This window comes from Aegilops tauschii, chromosome 6 (genome assembly GCF_002575655.3).
Source record: "Aegilops tauschii subsp. strangulata cultivar AL8/78 chromosome 6, Aet v6.0, whole genome shotgun sequence".
NCBI lineage: Eukaryota > Viridiplantae > Streptophyta > Magnoliopsida > Poales > Poaceae > Aegilops > Aegilops tauschii.
Window position 1 is genome coordinate 139,790,058 of NC_053040.3, and position 21,044 is coordinate 139,811,101.

The following is a 21,044-nucleotide window of genomic DNA, read 5'->3' on the forward strand; positions in this document are numbered from 1 at the left end:
CTCAAGTGCTAGAAGAAGAAGTCTATAATGTTTGGCACTAAATCTTTGAATGATGAGCATGATTGCAATGTTGTTAGTATGAACTCTTTGAATATCCATAGTACTAACGATGATTGCACTAGTCATGATGAGAATGTCTCTTATAAGCATGTCAATTTTTGTGGAGTGCATAGAGCTTGCAAGTACACACCAATTAGGGAAAATAGATTTTGCAAGAGGCATAAGTATTTGGAAACTAGATGGTTGCAAGAAAGGCTAGATGTTTGTGCTGAAAATTTAAAATTTCTTCGCCATACTTGTGAACTTTGCAATGAACATGGTCATTTAAATATCAAATGCAAATTGTTTCATGATCGAATCGTGTCCAAAAATTGTGATGACTTGATTTCCCTTGCACATCATAATGAACTTAGTTTGCTTTTGGGTTATGAAGAAATGAAACGTAAAACTAAGCATATTCCAGAATATAACCTTGAGAAATTCCTCGATATTGATCTAGAAGAAATTTATATGTATTGTGCGGTGAATTGCATTGAAAATCCTTAAATTGCCAATTACATAAAGAAAAGAAAACAAATATAAGATGAAGAGAATACTAACGAAAGGGAAGAGACTTCCCAATATTCTCCTATTATTTCTTATGATGAATCAGGTAACGAGGAGGAGCCTTCTATTCAACCAATCTCACTAATAAGGAGCTCCAAAAAGAGGATTGAACCCACACATGATGTGAAGAAGAAAAAGAAAAGATGGAGAAGCAAAGGTAGAAAGGTATCTCTCCCAAATGATGTTGCTCCTATTACTCATTGTGATGATGATAATTGCTATACTATTGGTGCTATCCATACTATTAATGATGAGAGTGATTATGCTTATGATATGAAAAGGCCCAAGCTTGGGGATGCTATGTTTGATGAAGATGATGTTTTTGAGAATATATTTGCTGCAATTAATGTTTGTCCCAAGCTTGGGGATGCTACGTTTAATAAAGATGATATTTTTAGTCTCCCAAGTTTTGATATGCAAATTTATAATGATGAGAACAAAGTTTCTACTTATGATTATTATTGTGATGAAACTTATGCTATAAAAAGTAGTGATGATTATTATCGGCGAGAAGTTGCAATTCCACCTTCCGGGGGCGTCGAATGTGCAGGGGGGAGATCGAGGTATTTGCTGGGGGAAGCGGCCATCTTAGCTGGGAAGATCCAGAGGGTGTCAGCTAGGTCAATGTGCTCGCAACGAATAGGAAATACTTCAATCTTGCTGATGGTCGTTCTTAGACCAGTGGCATCGGCGAAAACATCAAGGATGTGGTGGATGGCTGATAACTTCTCCTTGTTTGGGTGGCAAACATTCCGGCATCATCTACGTATAGAGGAGTTCTTAGTCTAGCATTACGAGGCTAAACAAGCTTAAGAACCCCCAAGCATGGTGGGATGGGGGCGGAATCCCGTTAAGAAAAACGCGAGAGGTCAAGGATGACAGGAACAAAGAAATCCAGTCGCGCATGTTCTGGCCAAAACCCAGAGCTTGCAACACCTCAAACAGGTACGGCCAATCGACTGAGTCGAAGGCCTTAGATATATCGAGCTTTAAGAAGTGGTTGGGTTCTTCTTTGTGTGCAAAGCTTTGATAAGATTCTAGACATGGAGGATTATCGTGAATGCATCGTTCCTAGATGAAGGCACTCTGCCTCTTTGGTACTATGTTGCCAAGCTCAGACCCGACTCTTGGCAAGGAGCTTGGAGATGCCATGGATCAAACTCATTGCTAGTAGTCACTCATATTTTGCGCATCAACAGACTTAGGGAGTAGGACAATATTGGCAGAATTGACGTCGTTTGCATAATCGCAGTTCGAGCTAGCAAGGTGCTGAATGACAGTGGTGAGATCATTTCGATAGTTTTCCAAAAAGACTTTAAGAAGCTCCGATAAAGCCATCCGGACCGGCGCCTTGACGGAAGGTAACTAGAACACCGCCTTTTTTATCTCCAACTCGTGGAAGGGGCATCTTGTTTATGATTTGTCTAAGGCGAAATATTTATATTTAAATCATTTATGATGACAAGCAAATGATAAGTAGTGTAGAGTAGAATAAAATGGACTTGGACATTTGTGGTGGGTAATTGGGGATGCCCTAGATGAACACCATGGTGAAAGGTGCTCATATCATTTGTCTACCCACCTCCCAAAGTCCCAACAGACAAATGGAGATACACATGTCTCTTCTTCCTTTCATCGGTATGAGACAAGAAGCAATGCTAAGATGCAACTTTCGCCACTCTATCAATCTAAGGAAAGAAGCACAGCGTGTGAAGCGCTGCGACCATTTCTTGTCAGCGAGAGATTCTTTGCAAGCCTGAGCTCTTCCATGTTTCCCTCAGCTTCAGTTCACCTCCCCAGGGAATTCTTCGTTTCTTGCGGAGACCCAACGCTACCAAAGCATCTCAGGACGTACTAATCCAATCCCTACAAGAACACGTAAACAGAACGAGATAACAATCACGTCCGCCTCTCGTCCTCGTCCCGACCGACCCAACGGCAGCAGCAAGCAATCTGGCCTGCCGGGACCGATGGGCTGCTCCTCGTCGAAGAACCTCGACGAGGAGGAGGCCGTGAAGACGTGCCACGACCGCCGGAGCTTCGTCAAGAAGGCGATCGCGCAGCGGGACCTCCTGGCCTCCTCCCACGTCGCCTACCTCCAGTCGCTCCGCCGGGTCTCGCTCGCGCTCTTCTACTGCCTCGCCGAGGACGAGCACCTCTACTTCCTGCAGGACACGGCCGCGCAGTGCACCCACCGCCCGTGCTCGCCGGAGAAGAGGGCCGTCCTCCTCGTCGTCAACCGCCTGAGGCAAGGAGGGGCGCCCGTGCACCCGCTGGTGGGGCGGTGGGACGGCGAGGCTGGAGCTCCAGAGGCCGCCGTGGTTGATGGGTTCTTCGGCGTGGATCCTCGGCTCTTCCGTCCCCCGGCGAACGACGTTCCGGTTTCCTCGCCGTCGCACCTGCCGTCGGCGTGGGACGTGTTCTGGGTCGACCCCTTCTCTTCGCTGCCGACCGATCGCGTGGGCTATGTGAATCACAATCACGGCGTCGAAGAGGTGAGGAATGCTGATCAAGAAGATGGTGAGATGCTGGAGCTGGAAGAAATAAGCGAGGATGGCAGCAATGGTGAAGACGAATCAGAGAAGGAGGAGGCGCATGGTCATGAGCAGGCAGAGAGAGCGCAGGTAGTAGTGGCGCCAAGGGAGGAAGAAGAGAAGAGGGTGGTGGGTGTGAGCAAGAAGCTGAGGGTGCGGGCGAGCGCCGAGGTCGAGCAGCAGAGCACCCCCGGCCGATTCACCGTGTTCGTCGACAGGCCGCCGGCGAGCGTGGCGGAGGCCATGAGGGACATCAAGGGCCATTTCTCGAAGATCGCCGAAACCGCCGCCGAGGTCTCGGTGCTGCTGGAGGTCGTCCCCTACCAGAAGAAAGGTAAAGTCTGAACATCTGAATTATGCCCTGTCATGTCGGTTGCTCTTCTTCAAACTACTAGAACAGAGTGAATCATTCAGGCATGTGGTAGAGCTGTAGCATTGATCATTCCTATCTTGTACATAGACAGTTCGACCACCTGCTCAGAGAGGGGACGTCGAGGGGGGCGACGGCGACGAGCAAGTCGGCACCCGTGAAGCCTCGCCGGAGCCATTCCAGCTCTTCCAGAGCCACAAGGAGAGCCTCGACAGGCTCTACGCGTGGGAGAAGAAGCTCTACGAGGAAGTCAGGGTTCGTTCGACCGATCACACGCGCTTCTCTCCGAATTCCACTCCAATTCTCGTATAATCGTCAGAAGTTCAACACCGGTTAAGATGAAGTTGTGATATGAAATGTATTTCCAGGCAGGGGAGCGCGTCCGGCTGTCGTACGAGAAGAAGGTGGCGCAGCTGAGGAGCCAGGACGCCAACGGCGCGGAGCCGTTCGCCATCGAGAGGACCAGGGCCGCCATCAGGGACCTCCGGACCAAGCTCAACATCTCCCTCGCCTCGGTCGACGCCGTGTCCCGGAGGATCGTCGCCGTCCGCGACGACGAGCTGCTGCCGCAGCTCGCGGAGCTCATCCGAGGGTAAGTGTATTTATTATGGCGTGCTCTATCGATTCCCAAGATAATGGTGACGCCGCAGGTGTTTGATTGATGTTCCTCGTTGCTTTGCTGTTCAGGCTGGCAAGGATGTGGCGGGTGATCGGCGACGCGCACCGGGTGATGAAGCGCACCGCGGACGAGGCGAGCGCGCTCCTCTCATCCTCGGCTGCCGGGGCGGAGGGAGGCATCAGGGGCCCGCCGCCGCCGCCGGGGCCGACGCGCGCGGCCACCGCGGCGGGCGCGCTGGCAACGGAGCTCCGCGGCTGGCGCGCGGCACTGGAGGCCTGGGCGGAGTCGCAGCGCGGGTACGCGGCGGCGCTCTGGGGCTGGGCGCGGAGCTGCGTCAAGGACGGCGAGGACATGCCGCGGCTGATCGTGGCCTGGGCCCGCGCGGTCGAGGCCGTGGACGTGGACGCGGCGACCCGGGCCGTGGAGGGCGTCGCCGCGGAGGCGGCGGCCATCGCGGCGGCCGCGAGGCGCCGCAGCAGCAGCGCCGAGGAGGAGCCGCCGAACGAGGAGGAAGGGAAGCGGAGGGTCTGCGTCGGGCTGGCGGCGGCGCTGGGCGCCATCGCCGAGGCCGGCGGCCTGGCCTCCGCAGCGTACCGCGAGCTGGTGGCCGAGATGAATGACAGGGAGCGCGAGGCAGAAATGGCGGGAAGGGACGACGAGCCGTCCATCCAAAACAATCCACCGTAGCCTGTAAATGAAATGGCGGGAAAGGGAAGTGTACCGTGTGTAATCTGTAAATGAAGCTTACCACTGACTGACAGATCACAGTTAACTGACATGGTCTTACGTACCATTACATGTACTCTGGGTAGAAAGTTCCATTACATAGCTACTAGGCACCCCGAAGACGCAGAGTTATTACCGACTGACGCGACACGAGAGGACTCTGAAAAACTCAAGTCCATCAAGAGTTTTCATCAGCTCAAACACTTCGACATAGGTAGGTACGCAGACAGGGAGGAACGTGCATGGCTTCACTTGGACATGGCGCCGTTGGAGCTGGAGTCCCAGCCCCAGACGTCGACGGCGTCGGCGCCGCCGCCGTGCTGCATCCGGCTGCTGTGCTCGAGGCTCTCGAGGCTGGCCATGCTCTGCATCGGCGAGCTCTGCACCTGCTCAGCCGGGGACAGGCTGCCGAAGCAGGCGTCGTCGGCGCCGCCGGGGAGGAAGTCCAGACCGGCCAGCACGTCCGGGACGCGGCACGGGTTCAGCGCCGCCGGGGACAGCCCCAGGTGGCCCAGCCCGCACGACATCGCGCCGCGCGCCACCATGTCCTCCGCCAGCTTCACCTTCACCCGCAGCGCCTCCACGTCCGACTTGAGGATCCGGTTGTCCGTCACCGCCGTCGTGAACTGCTGGTTCGCGTCCGTCAGCTGCTTGAAGATCGACGCGTTGTCACCCCGGAGCTGATCCACCTGCAGCTCAGCCATTCACAAGTCAGAATGAACTCAACTGAACCTTGAAAATTACTAGTCAGTACGCACGCCATAGTGTAGCTTACCTGCGTCTCCAGCTCAACCAAGTGAGCTTGCTTCCTCTTCCTCGACCGCCGCGCCGACTCCCGGTTCGACACCATCCTGTAGTAATTGGCAAACAAGGGTTTATGGTTTGACCAGTGAATGAAGAACAGAAGGGGAAAAAGGCATCATGGCTCGTGTTTCTTGATGTACCGTCTCATCCTCTTAACGTCCGTTGGGTTCGTGCCGTTGTCGCACAAGCCACCGTCGTCGAACATCGACTCGCTGTCGGAGTCCGAGCCGCTCGTGCCTCCGAATGCTTGGCTCTCTTTGATACTCAGATTGGTGGCCGACGTGGGACTCGCTGCTGCTGCATAGATAGAGAATTCAACAGTCATGTGTTGTAACTGAGTCTGGTTTAGACGCAACAGCACCTCACATCATGTGCCTCAGTGTGCAGTTTAGTACTGAAAACCATCGCACACAACAGTAAACCATTCTTCTTCTAAACACAATCATATGAACTCACTGAAAACTGTGGAAGAGGAACTATGTTGGGTGTGTTACCATAGAATGACGACTGCGACTCGATTGTCGTGGAGACTGCGGGATGCCGTGCGCCGAGGTTCGGGGACTGAGGCCACAGGTGATTCTGAATGGTTCCATTGAGGGCCTGCTTAATTGGGGAAAAAACGAAAGAAATTCAGTACAGTGAAAACAATCGCCCAATGGAGCTCTACATCAGAACATCTCATGCATAGCAAAGCTGTATTATTCGTTTGCATCTTCTAGGAGTACTACTAAGAAAAGCAAGCTCAAGTCCTCGGTCGGTGACAGTTATAATGGAATGTTGAAGCATAATTCAACTGTTTGTCAAATTTTGGTAACTGTTAGTTGAATTTCAGCCAGAAGTTTTGGTGACACTTGACTATGGTAGACTGTAGCAGAATTCAGATGTTTGACAAAATTTGGTAATCTTTTGGTTGAATTTCAGTCAAATTCAAACACAACTTTTGGTGCTGGCCGAATTGAAAAAGCCAAAATCACCATAAAAGCCACTGATTTCAGTTGATGACCGAAATTCGAATGAAAGAAAAGAAAGACTGAACACACACACACACACACACACACACACACACACACACACACACTCCTAATTTTGGCATATGGGAATCTTTCAGCCACCTCCAAAATATAGTCATTTCTTTCTCAAGGATGTTAAGCATGTTGCTAAGAAGAAAAGGCTAGGCCGCATGGCCCGCATCACATCCACAAGCCGCAGGTGATTAAATTAATTCTAGTCGGCACACGGCAGGGATCATGCAAGCACCATCTCATGACATCAAGGGAAAAAATATATGCTTGTGTCGCGTATGATCATCAGAAATTCCAAACATGCCATGCCATAACCATCCAAAAATTCTGTACTATGTACGCGCCACAGTTTCATCAGCTCCTCTGCTGCGCTACGTACGTTAACAAGAGGAGATCGATCGAGGACGACGGACTCACCGAGTCGGCGAAGCCGAAGGCGCTGGAGAGGTCGGCGGCGGAGAAGAGGCCGTAGGGACCATTCGCGCCCGCGGCGGCGCTGCCGGGCTTCTGCTCGGCGGCGAGCCCCCGCCCGCGGATGAAGGCCTCCAGCTCCAGCTCCGACGCGCACTTCTTCATCGCCGATCGCTCGCTCGCTCGCTCGCTGCGGGGAGAGTGGGGGAGGGAGCTGAGCTGAGTTGCGGAGGAGGAGTCTGGTGGGTGCTCCGGTACGTGGCGTCGGCGTCCGGTGCTTTTAGAGGGGAGATGCCGCGGTGAGGCGGAGCGCTGGAGAAAAAGCTCTTTTCGGCGGTCGATCGATCGATCGATCAATCGGATAGAAAAAAACCAAAGCGAAGGAAAGGTGGCTGGCTGGCTGGAAGGAGTGAAGTCGGGCGTGGAAAGCGGTTCGGCTCGTCTATCGGACGCGTTCTTCCGGATATCTACGACTCTGCCACTCGACCGGCCGTATCCAGGCCAGACACGCGGGACCATGGATTTTTTTGTCTGAAGGATCCTAGTCACCGCGAAATTGCGAGGCAGCGCAAGAGGAAGTGACGTCCGTGCATGGGTGTCGAGCTCCGGTGGGTTCCTTGCTTTGAAGGAAATAAAAACATTTTATAAAATATTTTAAAACGCTCTAGAGCATCTGCAACCAGACTTTACAAATTTTGACCCACAATATGGCACTCCTCATTTCTCTGCCTCCACAGCCGAACCCTCGCATCAGAACCTTCGCGATCAAATTGCATTTTTGCGGCGTCCGTGCCGGTTGTCCGTCTCTACCGAGGTCAAGGGCTCGTGGATGACGTCGCGGAGGAGGTCCTCACCCGAGTCGCCGAGCGGCAGCGGATCTGAACAACACGCTGCTGCCGGACCTAGTGGGTCTGGTCACTTGGTCAGCGCGGCGAGTGGCCCGCGCCTATTACTAGGTTCTGCGGGGACGAGCACCTAGCGGCGTCTAGGATGAGCAGGAGTTGGAGGTGACTGGCGCCACTGGCCACTCGTTGCCTCTTCGAGGAGGGCGCGGAGCATGGGCTGCCCCTCCAGGCCATCGGGGAGGGCACAGAGCTCGAGTGCACGCCCCTTATCCATCGGCGAGGACCGGCGGACGGTGATACGTAGGGCGAGCTATTCGTTGTTCAAGGTGGAGCTCGAATCCAACATGGCGGCGAGGGCATCCCAGCCGAATGGGGCCAGCCTAACTGCCGGAGCCGACAATGGTGGTGGGGGAGGGGAACAGACAGGAAGGGGACGAAACGGAGAGGAACGGCCGAGAGGGGCGGCGCCAGCGGCGAGTTGCACGTTGTGTATGATGTGAAGCTACAGGACACGCATGACAGCACCATGGACACTAGCGAATGCTAGCGGAGTGCGACTAGAGTTGCATGTCCAACTTCTCCTGCACGGCGTATGCCACATCGGACATCAGTGGTTTGGCTGAGTTTGATTGGCACGTGCTTCATCGATAGCGAGGAGCATGTGCACTCGTAGAGGCCCATGATAGCTGAATAAAACTGTTGCTTATTATTGATTTGGTGCGGCATACAAGAGTATATAAGAGGGTACAAACCGACTTGGGGTAGGGGTACAAAACTGACTTGGACTAGAAGTCGTATACCATAATGACTACTCTAACATCCCCCCGCAGTATCAACGGCAGGCTCGACGACGTTGAGACTGAAACAGATATCTTGAAACGGCTTAGTAGGCAGTGCCTTGGTGAAAATGTCAGCAAACTGAGCCGTAGAGGGAACATGAAGCACCCGAACCTGACCAAGAGCAACCTTTTCACGAACAAAATGAATATCAATCTCAATATGCTTTGTGCGTCGGTGTTGAACTGGATTGCTGGTCATGTAGACTGCTGATATGTTGTCACAGTAGACAATAGTGGCCTGCTCAATAGGCCTGTGTAGCTCGGAGAGTAACTGCCGAATCCAGATTGTATCTGCAACGGCATGTGCCACAGCGCGATACTCAGCCTCGGCCGACGAACGTGAGACTGTAACCTGTCTTTTCGAAGACCAAGAAATCAAATTGTTACCAAGAAAAACACAAAAACCGGAAGTGGACCTTCGAGTGTCAGGACAACCAGCCCAGTCTGCATCAGAGTATGCGGTAAGCGAGTTTGGAGAAGAATTATTGAGGTGGAGACCATGATTGAGAATTCCTTTTAAATACCGAAGAATGTGTTTAACATGATTATAGTGAGGAACCCGGGGATCATGCATATAGAGACATGCTTGTTGAACAACAAAAGAGATTTCAGGACGAGTAATGGTGAGATATTGGAGAGCACCTGTTAGGCTACGATAGAGAGTAGGATCGGAAAAGGGTTCACCGGTAGCCGAAAAAAGTTTAAAACTAGTATCGACAGGAGTGCGAGATGATTGACAGTCAAGCATACCAGCACGATTAAGAAGATCAAGAATATACTGGCGTTGGGAAAGAAAAAGGCTGGAGGAATCTCGAACAACAGCAATGCCTAAGAAATGATGAAGGAGTCCTAGGTCAGTCATAGAAAATTCAGATCTAAGAAGAGAGACAATATGATCTAAGAACTTTTGAGAGGAGGCGGTAAGAATGATATCATCGACATAGAGAAGTAAATAGGCAGTGTCAGAAGTTTGATGATACACAAAAAGAGAGGTGTCGGAGAGAGATGGAGTGAAGCCTATTATTTGAATGAAGGAGGAGAAGCGTTGAAACCAAGCTCGTGGGGCCTGTTTAAGACCGTAGAGAGATTTCTGAAGAAGACATACATGAGTTGGAAAGGATGGATTTTCAAAACCCAGAGGTTGCTGGCAGTAGACAGTTTCTTGAAGGGAACCATGGAGGAAAGCATTTTTAACATCAAGTTGGTGAATGGGCCATGAAGAGGAGACAGCAACACTAAGAACGGTGCGAATGGTGCTAGGTTTAACAACAGGAGAGAAGGTTTCTTCGTAATCAATTCCTTGTTGCTGAGAAAAGCCACGACAAACCCACCTGGCTTTATATCGTGAGAGGCTCCCATCGGAGTGGAACTTTTGGCGAAAAATCCATTTGCCAGAAACAATATTTGTATTGGGAGGACGAGGAACAAGTTGCCAGGTGTTGTTTTGAAGTAAAGCATTATATTCTTCTTGCATGGCAGTGGCCCAATTGGGATCAAGTAGAGCAGTTTTGTAATTCTTTGGAAGAGAAGTGAGAGATACGGAGGTATGAAGGTTTAGGCGGTCTTGGGGTTGATGAAATCCTGATTTGGCCCTAGTACGCATGCGATGATCATTAATCGGGGCTGCTATAGGAATAGCACGAGGGGGTAAGGTGGGTACTGGTGAGTCCGGCGCAGCGGAAGAGTCGGACGAAGGAGTAGGGCTGGGTGGTGGAGTGGGAGTAGGGCTGGGTGGTGGAGTGGGAGTAGGGGCCGGGGGTGTTGGGGAGGGAGCAGGGGTCGGGGGTGTTGGGGACGTCTCGGGTGGGGTGAGTGTATGGTTGGGATTGGCTATGGTGGGTGTTAATGGTGGTGGTGATAAGTTGTGTTCGGCAGGTAGGGTAGTATATAGTTGGAAAGGACGGGGAGAGGGGGTGTTTGCGGAGCTAGGGGTGTTGGATGGTGTAGTTGTTGGAAATATGCCCTAGAGGCAATAATAAATGGTTATTATTATATTTCTTTGTTCATGGTAATTGTCTATTGTTCATGCTATAATTGTATTGTCCGGAAATCGTAATACATGTGTGAATACATAGACCACAATGTGTCCCTAGTAAGCCTCTAGTTGACTAGCTCGTTGATCAACAGATAGTCATGGTTTCCTGACTATGGACATGGGATGTCGTTGATAACGGGATCACATCATTAGGAGAATGATGTGATGGACAAGACCCAATCCTAAGCATAGCATAAAAGATCGTGTAGTTTCGTTTGCTAGAGCTTTTCCAATGTCAAGTATCTTTTCCTTAGACCATGAGATCGTGCAACTCCCGGATACCGTAGGAGTGCTTTGGGTGTGCCAAACGTCACAACGTAACTGGGTGACTATAAAGGTGCACTACGGGTATCTCCGAAAGTGTCTGTTGGGTTGGCACGGATCGAGACTGGGATTTGTCACTCCGTGTGACGGAGAGGTATCTTTGGGCCCACTCGGTAATGCATCATCATAATGAGCTCAATGTGACTAAGGCGTTAGTCACGGGATCATGCATTGCGGTACGAGTAAAGAGACTTGCCGGTAACGAGATTGAACAAGGTATTAGGATACCGACGATCGAATCTCGGGCAAGTAACATACCGATTGACAAAGGGAATTGCATACGGGATTGATTGAATCCTCAACACCGTGGTTCATCCGATGAGATCATCATGGAACATGTGGGAGACAACATGGGTATCCAGATCCCGCTGTTGGTTATTGACCCGAGAGGCGTCTCGGTCATGTCTGCATGTCCCCCGAACCCGTAGGGTCTACACACTTAAGGTTCGGTGACGCTAGGGTTGTAGAGATATGTGTATGCGGAAACCCGAAAGTTGTTCGGAGTCCCGGATGAGATCCCGGATGTCACGAGAGGTTCCGGAATGGTCCGGAGGTGAAGAATTATATATAGGAAGTCAAGTTTCGGCCACCGGGAAAGTTTCGGGGGTTACCGGTATTGTACCGGGACCACCGGAAGGGTCCCGGTGGTCCACCGGGTGGGGCCACCTATCCCGGAGGGCCCCGTGGGCTGAAGTGGGAAGGGAACCAGCCCCTAGTGGGCTGGGCGCCCCCCCATGGGCCTCCCCCCATGCGCCTAGGGTTGGGAACCCTAGGGTGGGGGGCTTCCCACTTGCCTTGGGGGGCAAGGCACCCCCTTCCCCCCTTTGGCCGCCGCCCCCCCCCCTTGAGATCCCATCTCCAGGGCCGGCGCCCCCCCCCCAGGGGGCCTATATAAAGGGGGGGAGGGAGGGCAGCAACCTACACCTTTGGGCGCCTCCCTCCTCCCTTGCTACACCTCTCCGTCTCGCAGAAGCTCGGCGAAGCCCTGCCGAGACCCGCTACGTCCACCACCACACCGTCGTGCTGCTGGATCTCCATCAACCTCTCCTTCCCCCTTGCTGGATCAAGAAGGAGGAGACGTCGCTGCACCGTACGTGTGTTGAACGCGGCGGTGCCGTCCGTTCGGCACTCGGTCATCGGTGATTTGGATCACGGCGAGTACGACTCCGTCATCCACGTTCATTGGAACGCTTCCGCTCGCGATCTACAAGGGTATGTAGATGCACTCCTTTCCCCTCGTTGCTAGTATACTCCATAGATGCATCTTGGTGAGCGTAGGAAAATTTTAAAATTATGCTACGATTCCCAACAGTGGCATCATGAGCCAGGCCTATGCGTAGTTACTATGCACGAGTAGAACACAAAGAAGTTGTGGGCGTTGATGTTGCCAATTCTTCTTGCCGCTACTAGTCGTTTTTTGTTTCGGCGGCATTGTAGGATGAAGCGGCCCGGACCGACCTTACACGTACGCTTACGTGAGACAGGTTCCACCGATTGACATGCACTAGTTGCATAAGGTGGCTAGCGGGTGTCTGTCTCTCCTACTTTAGTCGGAACGGATTCGATGAAAAGGGTCCTTATGAAGGGTAAATAGAAATTGGCAAATCACGTTGTGGTCATACGTAGGTAAGAAACGTTCTTGCTAGAAACCTACAAACCACGTAAAAACTTGCAACAACAATTAGAGGACGTCTAACTTGTTTTTGCAGCATGTGTTATGTGATGTGATATGGCCAAAAGATGTGATGAATGATATATGTGATGTATGAGATTGATCATATTCTTGTAATAGGAATCACGACTTGCATGTCGATGAGTATGACAACCGGCAGGAGCCATAGGAGTTGTCTTTATTATTTTGCATGACCTGCGTGTCATTGAATAACGCCATGTAAATTACTTTACTTTGTTGCTAAACGCGTTAGCCATAGAAGTAGAAGTAATCGTTGGCGTGACGACTTCATGAAGACACAATGATGAAGATCATGGTGTCATGCCGGTGACGAAGAAGATCATGGTGCCCCGAAGATGGAGATCAAAGGAGCATAATGATATTGGCCATATCATGTCACTATTTGATTGCATGTGATGTTTATCATGTTTTTGCATCTTATTTGGTTAGAACGACGGTAGTAAGTAAGATGATCCCTTATAATAATTTCAATAAAGTGTTCACCCTAACTGTGCACCGTTGCGAAGGTTCGTTGTTTCGAAGCACCACGTGATGATCGGGTGTGATAGATTCTAACGTTCGAATACAATGGGTGTTGACGAGCCTAGCATGTACAGACATGGCCTCGGAACACACGCAATACACTTAGGTTGACTTGACGAGCCTAGCATGTACAGACATGGCCTCGGAACACGGAGGACCGAAAGGTCGAGCATGAGTCGTATAGAAGATACGATCAACATGGAGATGTTCACCGATCTTGACTAGTCCGTCTCACGTGATGATCGGACACGGCCTAGTTAACTCGGATCATGTTTCACTTAGATGACTAGAGGGATGTCTATCTGAGTGGGAGTTCATTTGATTATATGAACTTAATTATCATGAACTTAGTCTAAAATCTTTACACTATGTCTTGTAGATCAAATGGCCAACGTTGTCCTCAATTTCAACGCGTTCCTAGAGAAAACCAAGCTGAAAGATGATGGCAGCAACTATACGGACTGGGTCCGGAACCTGAGGATCATCCTCATAGTAGCCAAGAAAGATTATGTCTTAGAAGCACCGCTAGGTGATGCACCAATCCCAGAAAACCAAGACGTTATGAACGCTTGGCAGCAGCGTGCTGACGATTACTCCCTCGTTCAGTGCGGCATGCTTTACAGCCTAGAACCGGGTCTCCAAAAGCGTTTTGAGAAACATGGAGCATATGAGATGTTCGAGGAGCTGAAACTGGTTTTTCAAGCTCATGCCCGGGTCGAGAGATATGATGTCTCCGACAAGTTCTTCAGCTGTAAAATGGAGGAGAACAGTTCTGTTAGTGAGCACATACTCAGAATGTCTGGGTTGCACAACCGCTTGTCTCAGCTGGGAGTTAATCTCCCGGATGACGCGGTCATTGACAGAATCCTCCAGTCGCTTCCACCAAGCTACAAGAGCTTTGTGATGAACTACAATATGCAGGGGATGGAAAAGACCATTCCTGAGGTATATTCAATGCTGAAATCAGCGGAAGGGGAGATCAGAAAAGAACATCAAGTGTTGATGGTGAATAAAACCACTAAGTTCAAAAAGGGCAAGGGTAAGAAGAACTTCAAGAAGGACGGCAAGGGAGTTGCCGCGCCCGGTAAACCAGTTACTGGGAAGAAGTCAAAAGATGGACCCAAGCCCGAGACTGAGTGCTTTTATTGCAAGGGAAGTGGTCACTGGAAGCGGAACTGCCCCAAATACTTAGCGGACAAGAAGAAGGCCGGCAACACCAAAGGTATATGTGATATACATGTAATTGATGTGTACCTTACCAGTACTCGTAGTAGCTCCTGGGTATTTGATACCGGTGCGGTTGCTCATATTTGTAACTCAAAACAGGAACTACGGAATAAACGGAGACTGGCGAAGGACGAGGTGACGATGCGCGTCGGGAATGGTTCCAAGGTCGATGTGATCGCCGTCGGCACGCTACCTCTGCATCTACCCACGGGATTAGTTTTAAACCTCAATAATTGTTATTTAGTGCCAGCTTTGAGCATGAACATTGTATCTGGATCTCGTTTAATTCGAGATGGCTACTCATTTAAATCCGAGAATAATGGTTGTTCTATTTATTTGAGAGATATGTTTTGTGGTCATGCCCCGCTGGTCAATGGTTTATTTTTGATGAATATCGAACGTGATGTTACACATGTTCATAGTGTGAACACCAAAAGATGTAAAGTTGGTAACGATAGTCCCACATACTTGTGGCACTGCCGCCTTGGTCACATTGGTGTCAAGCGCATGAAGAAGCTCCATACAGATGGACTTTTGGAGTCTCTTGATTACGAATCATTTGACACGTGCGAACCATGCCTCATGGGTAAGATGACCAAGACTCCGTTCTCCGGAACAATGGAGCGAGCAACCAACTTATTGGAAATCATACATACCGATGTGTGCGGTCCAATGAGTGTTGAGGCTCGCGGAGGATATCGTTATGTTCTCACTCTCACTGATGACTTAAGTAGATATGGGTATGTCTACCTAATGAAACACAAGTCTGAAACCTTTGAAAAGTTCAAGGAATTTCAGAGTGAGGTTGAGAATCATCGTGACAGAAAAATAAAATTCTTACGATCAGATCGTGGTGGAGAATATTTAAGTCACGAGTTTGGTGCACACTTAAGAAAATGTGGAATAGTTTCACAACTCACGCCGCCTGGAACACCTCAGAGAAACGTGTGTCCGAACGTCGTAATCGCACTCTATTGGATATGGTGCGATCTATGATGTCTCTTACCGATTTACCGCTCTCATTTTGGGGTTATGCTTTAGAAACTGCCGCATTCACTTTAAATAGGGCTCCGTCGAAATCCGTTGAGACGACACCGTATGAATTATGGTTTGGGAAGAAACCTAAGCTGTCATTTCTAAAAGTTTGGGGATGCGATGCTTATGTCAAGAAACTTCAACCTAAAAAGCTCGAACCCAAGTCGGAAAAATGCGTCTTCATAGGATACCCTAAGGAAACTATTGGGTATACCTTCTACCTCAGATCCGAAGGCAAGATCTTCGTTGCCAAGAACGGGTCCTTTCTGGAGAAGGAGTTTCTCTCGAAAGAATTGAGTGGGAGGAAAGTGGAACTTGATGAGGTGATAGTCACCCCTTCCGAACCGGAAAGTAGCGCAGCGCGGAAAAATGTTCCTGTGGTGCCTACACCGACTGGGGAGGAAGTTAATGATGATGATCATGAAGCTTCGGATCAAGTTACTGAACTTCGTAGGTCCACAAGGACACGTTCCGCACCAGAGTGGTACGGCAACCCTGTCCTGGAAATCATGTTGTTAGACAACGGTGAACCTTCGAACTATGAAGAAGCGATGGCGGGCCCGGATTCTGACAAATGGCTAGAAGCCATGAAATCCGAGATAGAATCCATGTATGAAAACAAAGTATGGACTTTCACTGACTTGCCCGATGAGCGGCGAGCCATAGAAAACAAATGGATCTTTAAGAAGAAGACGGACGCAGATGGTAATGTGACCATCTACAAAGCTCGACTTGTCGCTAAGGGTTATCGACAAGTTCAAGGGGTTGACTACGATGAGACTTTCTCACCCGTAGCGAAGCTGAAGTCCGTCCGAATCATGTTAGCAATTGCCGCATACTATGATTATGAGATATGGCAGATGGACGTCAAAACGGCATTCCTTAATGGCTTCCTTAAGGAAGAGTTGTATATGATGCAGCCGGAAGGTTTTGTCGATCCTAAGAATGCTAACAAAGTATGCAAGCTCCAGCGCTCAATCTATGGGCTGGTGCAAGCATCTCGGAGTTGGAACATTCGCTTTGATGAGATGATCAAAGCGTTTGGGTTTACATAGACTTATGGAGAAGCCTGTGTTTACAAGAAAGTGAGTGGGAGCTCTGTAGCATTTCTCTTATTATATGTGGATGACATATTATTGATGGGAAATGATATAGAATTCTTGGAAAGTATAAAGGCCTATTTGAATAAGTGTTTTTCAATGAAGGACCTTGGAGAAGCTGCTTATATATTAGGCATCAAGATCTATAGAGATAGATCAAGACGCCTCATTGGTCTTTCACAAAGTACATACCTTGACAAGATATTGAAGAAGTTCAATATGGATCAGTCCAAGAAGGGGTTCTTGCCTGTATTGCAAGGTGTGCAATTGAGCACGGCTCAATGCCCGACCACGGCAGAAGATATAGAAAAGATGAGTGTCATCCCCTATGCCTCGGCCATAGGGTCTATTATGTATGCCATGCTGTGTACCAGACCTGATGTAAACCTTGCCGTAAGTTTGGTAGGAAGGTACCAAAGTAATCCCGGCATGGAACACTGGACAGCGGTCAAGAATATCCTAAAGTACCTGAAAAGGACTAAGGATATGTTTCTCGTTTATGGAGGTGACGAAGAGCTCGTCGTAAAGGGTTACGTCGACGCTAGCTTCGACACAGATCTGGATGACTCGAAGTCACAGACCGGATACGTGTATATTTTGAATGGAGGAGCAGTAAGCTGGTGCAGTTGCAAGCAAAGCGTCGTGGCGGGATCTACATGTGAAGCGGAGTACATGGCAGCCTCGGAGGCAGCACAGGAAGCAGTCTGGATGAAGGAGTTCATTACCGACCTAGGGGTGATTCCCAATGCGTCGGGCCCGATGACTCTCTTCTGTGACAACACTGGAGCTATTGCACTTGCGAAGGAGCCCAGGTTTCACAGGAAGACCAGGCATATCAAGAGTCGCTTCAACTCCATTCGTGAAAGTGTTCAAAATGGAGACATAGATATTTGTAAAGTACATACGGACCTGAATGTAGCAGATCCGTTGACTAAACCTCTCCCTAGGGCAAAACATGATCAACACCAGGACGCAATGGGTGTTCGATTCATCACAATGTAACTAGATTATTGACTCTAGTGCAAGTGGGAGACTGTTGGAAATATGCCCTAGAGGCAATAATAAATGGTTATTATTATATTTCTTTGTTCATGGTAATTGTCTATTGTTCATGCTATAATTGTATTGTCCGGAAATCGTAATACATGTGTGAATACATAGACCACAATGTGTCCCTAGTAAGCCTCTAGTTGACTAGCTCGTTGATCAACAGATAGTCATGGTTTCCTGACTATGGACATGGGATGTCGTTGATAACGGGATCACATCATTAGGAGAATGGTGTGATGGACAAGACCCAATCCTAAGCATAGCATAAAAGATCGTGTAGTTTCGTTTGCTAGAGCTTTTCCAATGTCAAGTATCTTTTCCTTAGACCATGAGATCGTGCAACTCCCGGATACCGTAGGAGTGCTTTGGGTGTGCCAAACATCACAACGTAACTGGGTGACTATAAAGGTGCACTACGGGTATCTCCGAAAGTGTCTGTTGGGTTGGCACGGATCGAGACTGGGATTTGTCACTCCGTGTGACGGAGAGGTATCTCTGGGCCCACTCGGTAATGCATCATCATAATGAGCTCAATGTGACTAAGGCGTTAGTCACGGGATCATGCATTGCGGTACGAGTAAAGAGACTTGCCGGTAACGAGATTGAACAAGGTATTAGGATACCGACGATCGAATCTCGGGCAAGTAACATACCGATTGACAAAGGGAATTGCATACGGGATTGATTGAATCCTCGACACCGTGGTTCATCCGATGAGATCATCGTGGAACATGTGGGAGCCAACATGGGTATCCAGATCCCGCTGTTGGTTATTGACCGGAGAGGCGTCTCGGTCATGTCTGCATGTCCCCTGAACCCGTAGGGTCTACACACTTAAGGTTCGGTGACGCTAGGGTTGTAGAGATATGTGTATGCGGAAACCCGAAAGTTGTTCGGAGTCCCGGATGAGATCCCGGACGTCACGAGAGGTTCCGGAATGGTCCGGAGGTGAAGAATTATATATAGGAAGTCAAGTTTCGGCCACCGGGAAAGTTTCGGGGGTTACCGGTATTGTACCGGGACCACCGGAAGGGTCCCGGTGGTCCACCGAGTGGGGCCACCTATCCCGGAGGGCCCCGTGGGCTGAAGTGGGAAGGGAACCAGCCCCTAGTGGGCTGGGCGCCCCCCCATGGGCCTCCCCCCATGCGCCTAGGGTTGGGAACCCTAGGGTGGGGGGCTTCCCACTTGCCTTGGGGGGCAAGGCACCCCCTTCCCCCCTTTGGCCGCCGCCCCCCCTTGAGATCCCATCTCCAGGGACGGCCCCCCCAGGGGGCCTATATAAAGGGGGGAGGGCAGCAACCTACACCTTTGGGCGCCTCCCTCCTCCCTTGCTACACCTCTCCGTCTCGCAGAAGCTCGGCGAAGCCCTGCCGAGACCCGCCACATCCACCACCACGCCGTCGTGCTGCTGGATCTCCATCAACCTCTCCTTCCCCCTTTCTGGATCAAGAAGGAGGAGACGTCGCTGCACCGTACGTGTGTTGAACGCGGAGGTGCCGTCCGTTCGGCACTCAGTCATCGGTGATTTGGATCACGGCGAGTACGACTCCGTCATCCACGTTCATTGGAACGCTTCCGCTCGCGATCTACAAGGGTATGTAGATGCACTCCTTTCCCCTCGTTGCTAGTATACTCCATAGATGCATCTTGGTGAGCGTAGGAAAATTTTAAAATTATGCTACGATTCCCAACAGTAGTAGTGCGTTGTGAGAAAGGAAAAATGTGCTCAGCAAACGTGACATGACGAGAGACATGAACGTGTCCGGTGTGAAGGTCGAGACAGCGATAGCCTTTGTGCTCGTCAGAGAAGCCGAGAAAAGCACATGGGATAGAGCGTGGTGACAATTTATTTGCAGAAGTGGCGTAGGCATTGGGAAAACAGAGACAGCCGAAAACACGAACCGCGGAGTAGTCGGGGTGGGAAAGAACGAGGGAATAATAGGGAGTAGTGTTGGGTTTAGTTTTAGAAGGTCGAATATTTAGAAGGAAGGTGGCCATGTGTAGGGCTTCAGCCCAAAACTTGGGAGGCATAGATGATTGAATGAGGAGAGTGCGAACTATATCATTGAGAGTGCGAAGAGAGCGTTCTGCTTTACCATTTTGAGGGGAGGTGTAGGGACATGAGAACCTAAGCAGGATGCCATGTTGTAAGAAGAAAGTACGATTTTTAATGTTATCAAACTCGCGACCATTGTCACATTGGATAAAGCGAATTGGGAGGAAGAAGTGAACAGACACATAGCGTTGAAAATTAAGGAAAAGAGAATGGACCTCGGATTTGTTGCGTAGAGGAAAAGTCCAGACAAAGTGGGTGAAATCATCTAGGATAACAAGGTAGTATTTAAAACCCGAAACACTTGCAATGGGAGAGGTCCATAAATCACAATGTATTAATTCAAAGGGATAAGTGCTACAAGAACTAGAGGAACTAAAGGGAAGACGCACATGTTTGCCTAATTGACAAGACTCGCAAAACACAGAATTATGAGAGTCCCTATTACATGGTATGGTAAATTCACTAAGCATAGAAGCTAAGACGGCGGGGTTGGGATGGCCCAAGCGACGATGCCAGAGATCGACGGAGGCCAGCATGGATGTTGGAGGGGTGGCGGCAGGAACTCCATTAAGAGAATAAAGATCACCGGAGCTATTGAAGCGAGCGATCTCGGCCTTGGTCAGGTAATCCTTTACAGATAAACCAAAAGGGTCAAATTCAGCCGAAACTAGATTGTCGCAAGTAAATTGGCGAACAGAGATAAGATTTTTAATGAGGGCGGGTGCAACTAGAACATCGCGAAGTAAAAGAGGTTTGGTGGAAGAGGGAAGTTGAGCCTGACCAACACAATATATAGGAATAGATGATCCATCTCCAAGGATAATGGAAGGGAAAGGAGATTTAGTGCAAGAAGATAACCAATTACTAGATGCAGACATATGACTAGAGGCCCCTGAATCAAAGATCCAATCCGTATCTGAGTTTCCTTGTGCAGCAAAGTTATTCATGGCCTGGAGAAAGGCAGCTTGATCCCAGCTCGGCGTCGCAGGTGAGGGTGGCATCGGAAGCAGTGCCGGCGGATACGATGGTGAAGGCAGTAGGGCCGGCTGGGGAGTGTAGTAGGCATTGGCCGGCTGTGGTGGGGGTGGCGTCGGGAGCAGGGCCGGCTGAGGTGTGTAGTAGGCGCCGCCGTCGGTGCTGTAATGACCATAAGGAGCATACGTCGGGGCGGCGTGATAGGCATTGGCCGGCTGTCGGGGGTTGAGAACACTGGGAGCACCAGTAGG

The 21,044-nt window shown here is 50.0% G+C and overlaps 2 protein-coding genes across 5 annotated transcripts; one reads left to right on the top strand and one right to left on the bottom strand.

Annotated features, from left to right (window-relative positions):
- Nucleotides 1–2,275: 2,275 nt before the first annotated feature.
- On the top strand, nucleotides 2,276–4,889 carry LOC109772338 (uncharacterized). The gene is made up of 4 exons (XM_020331018.4): nucleotides 2,276–3,474; nucleotides 3,605–3,765; nucleotides 3,879–4,102; nucleotides 4,198–4,889. Exons 1-4 carry the CDS (start codon nucleotides 2,577–2,579, stop codon nucleotides 4,814–4,816), a joined length of 1,902 nt encoding a protein of 633 aa, XP_020186607.1. The 5' UTR covers nucleotides 2,276–2,576; the 3' UTR covers nucleotides 4,817–4,889.
- On the bottom strand, nucleotides 4,857–7,471 carry LOC109772339 (bZIP transcription factor RISBZ4). 4 transcript variants are annotated; one of them, XM_020331020.4, is made up of 5 exons: nucleotides 7,099–7,471; nucleotides 6,154–6,259; nucleotides 5,800–5,956; nucleotides 5,631–5,706; nucleotides 4,857–5,544 (listed from the first exon to the last, which is right to left on the bottom strand). In XM_020331020.4, the coding sequence occupies exons 1-5, from the start codon at nucleotides 7,255–7,257 to the stop codon at nucleotides 5,104–5,106; spliced, it is 939 nt and encodes a 312-aa protein (XP_020186609.1). In that variant the 5' UTR covers nucleotides 7,258–7,471; the 3' UTR covers nucleotides 4,857–5,103. The 4 variants fall into 4 exon arrangements, with proteins under 4 accessions (XP_020186609.1, XP_020186608.1, XP_020186611.1 ...); XM_020331019.4 differs by having other exon boundaries at nucleotides 6,154–6,262; nucleotides 7,099–7,466; XM_020331022.4 differs by having other exon boundaries at nucleotides 5,800–5,953; nucleotides 7,099–7,461.
- Between the last annotated feature and the right edge of the window lie 13,573 nt (nucleotides 7,472–21,044).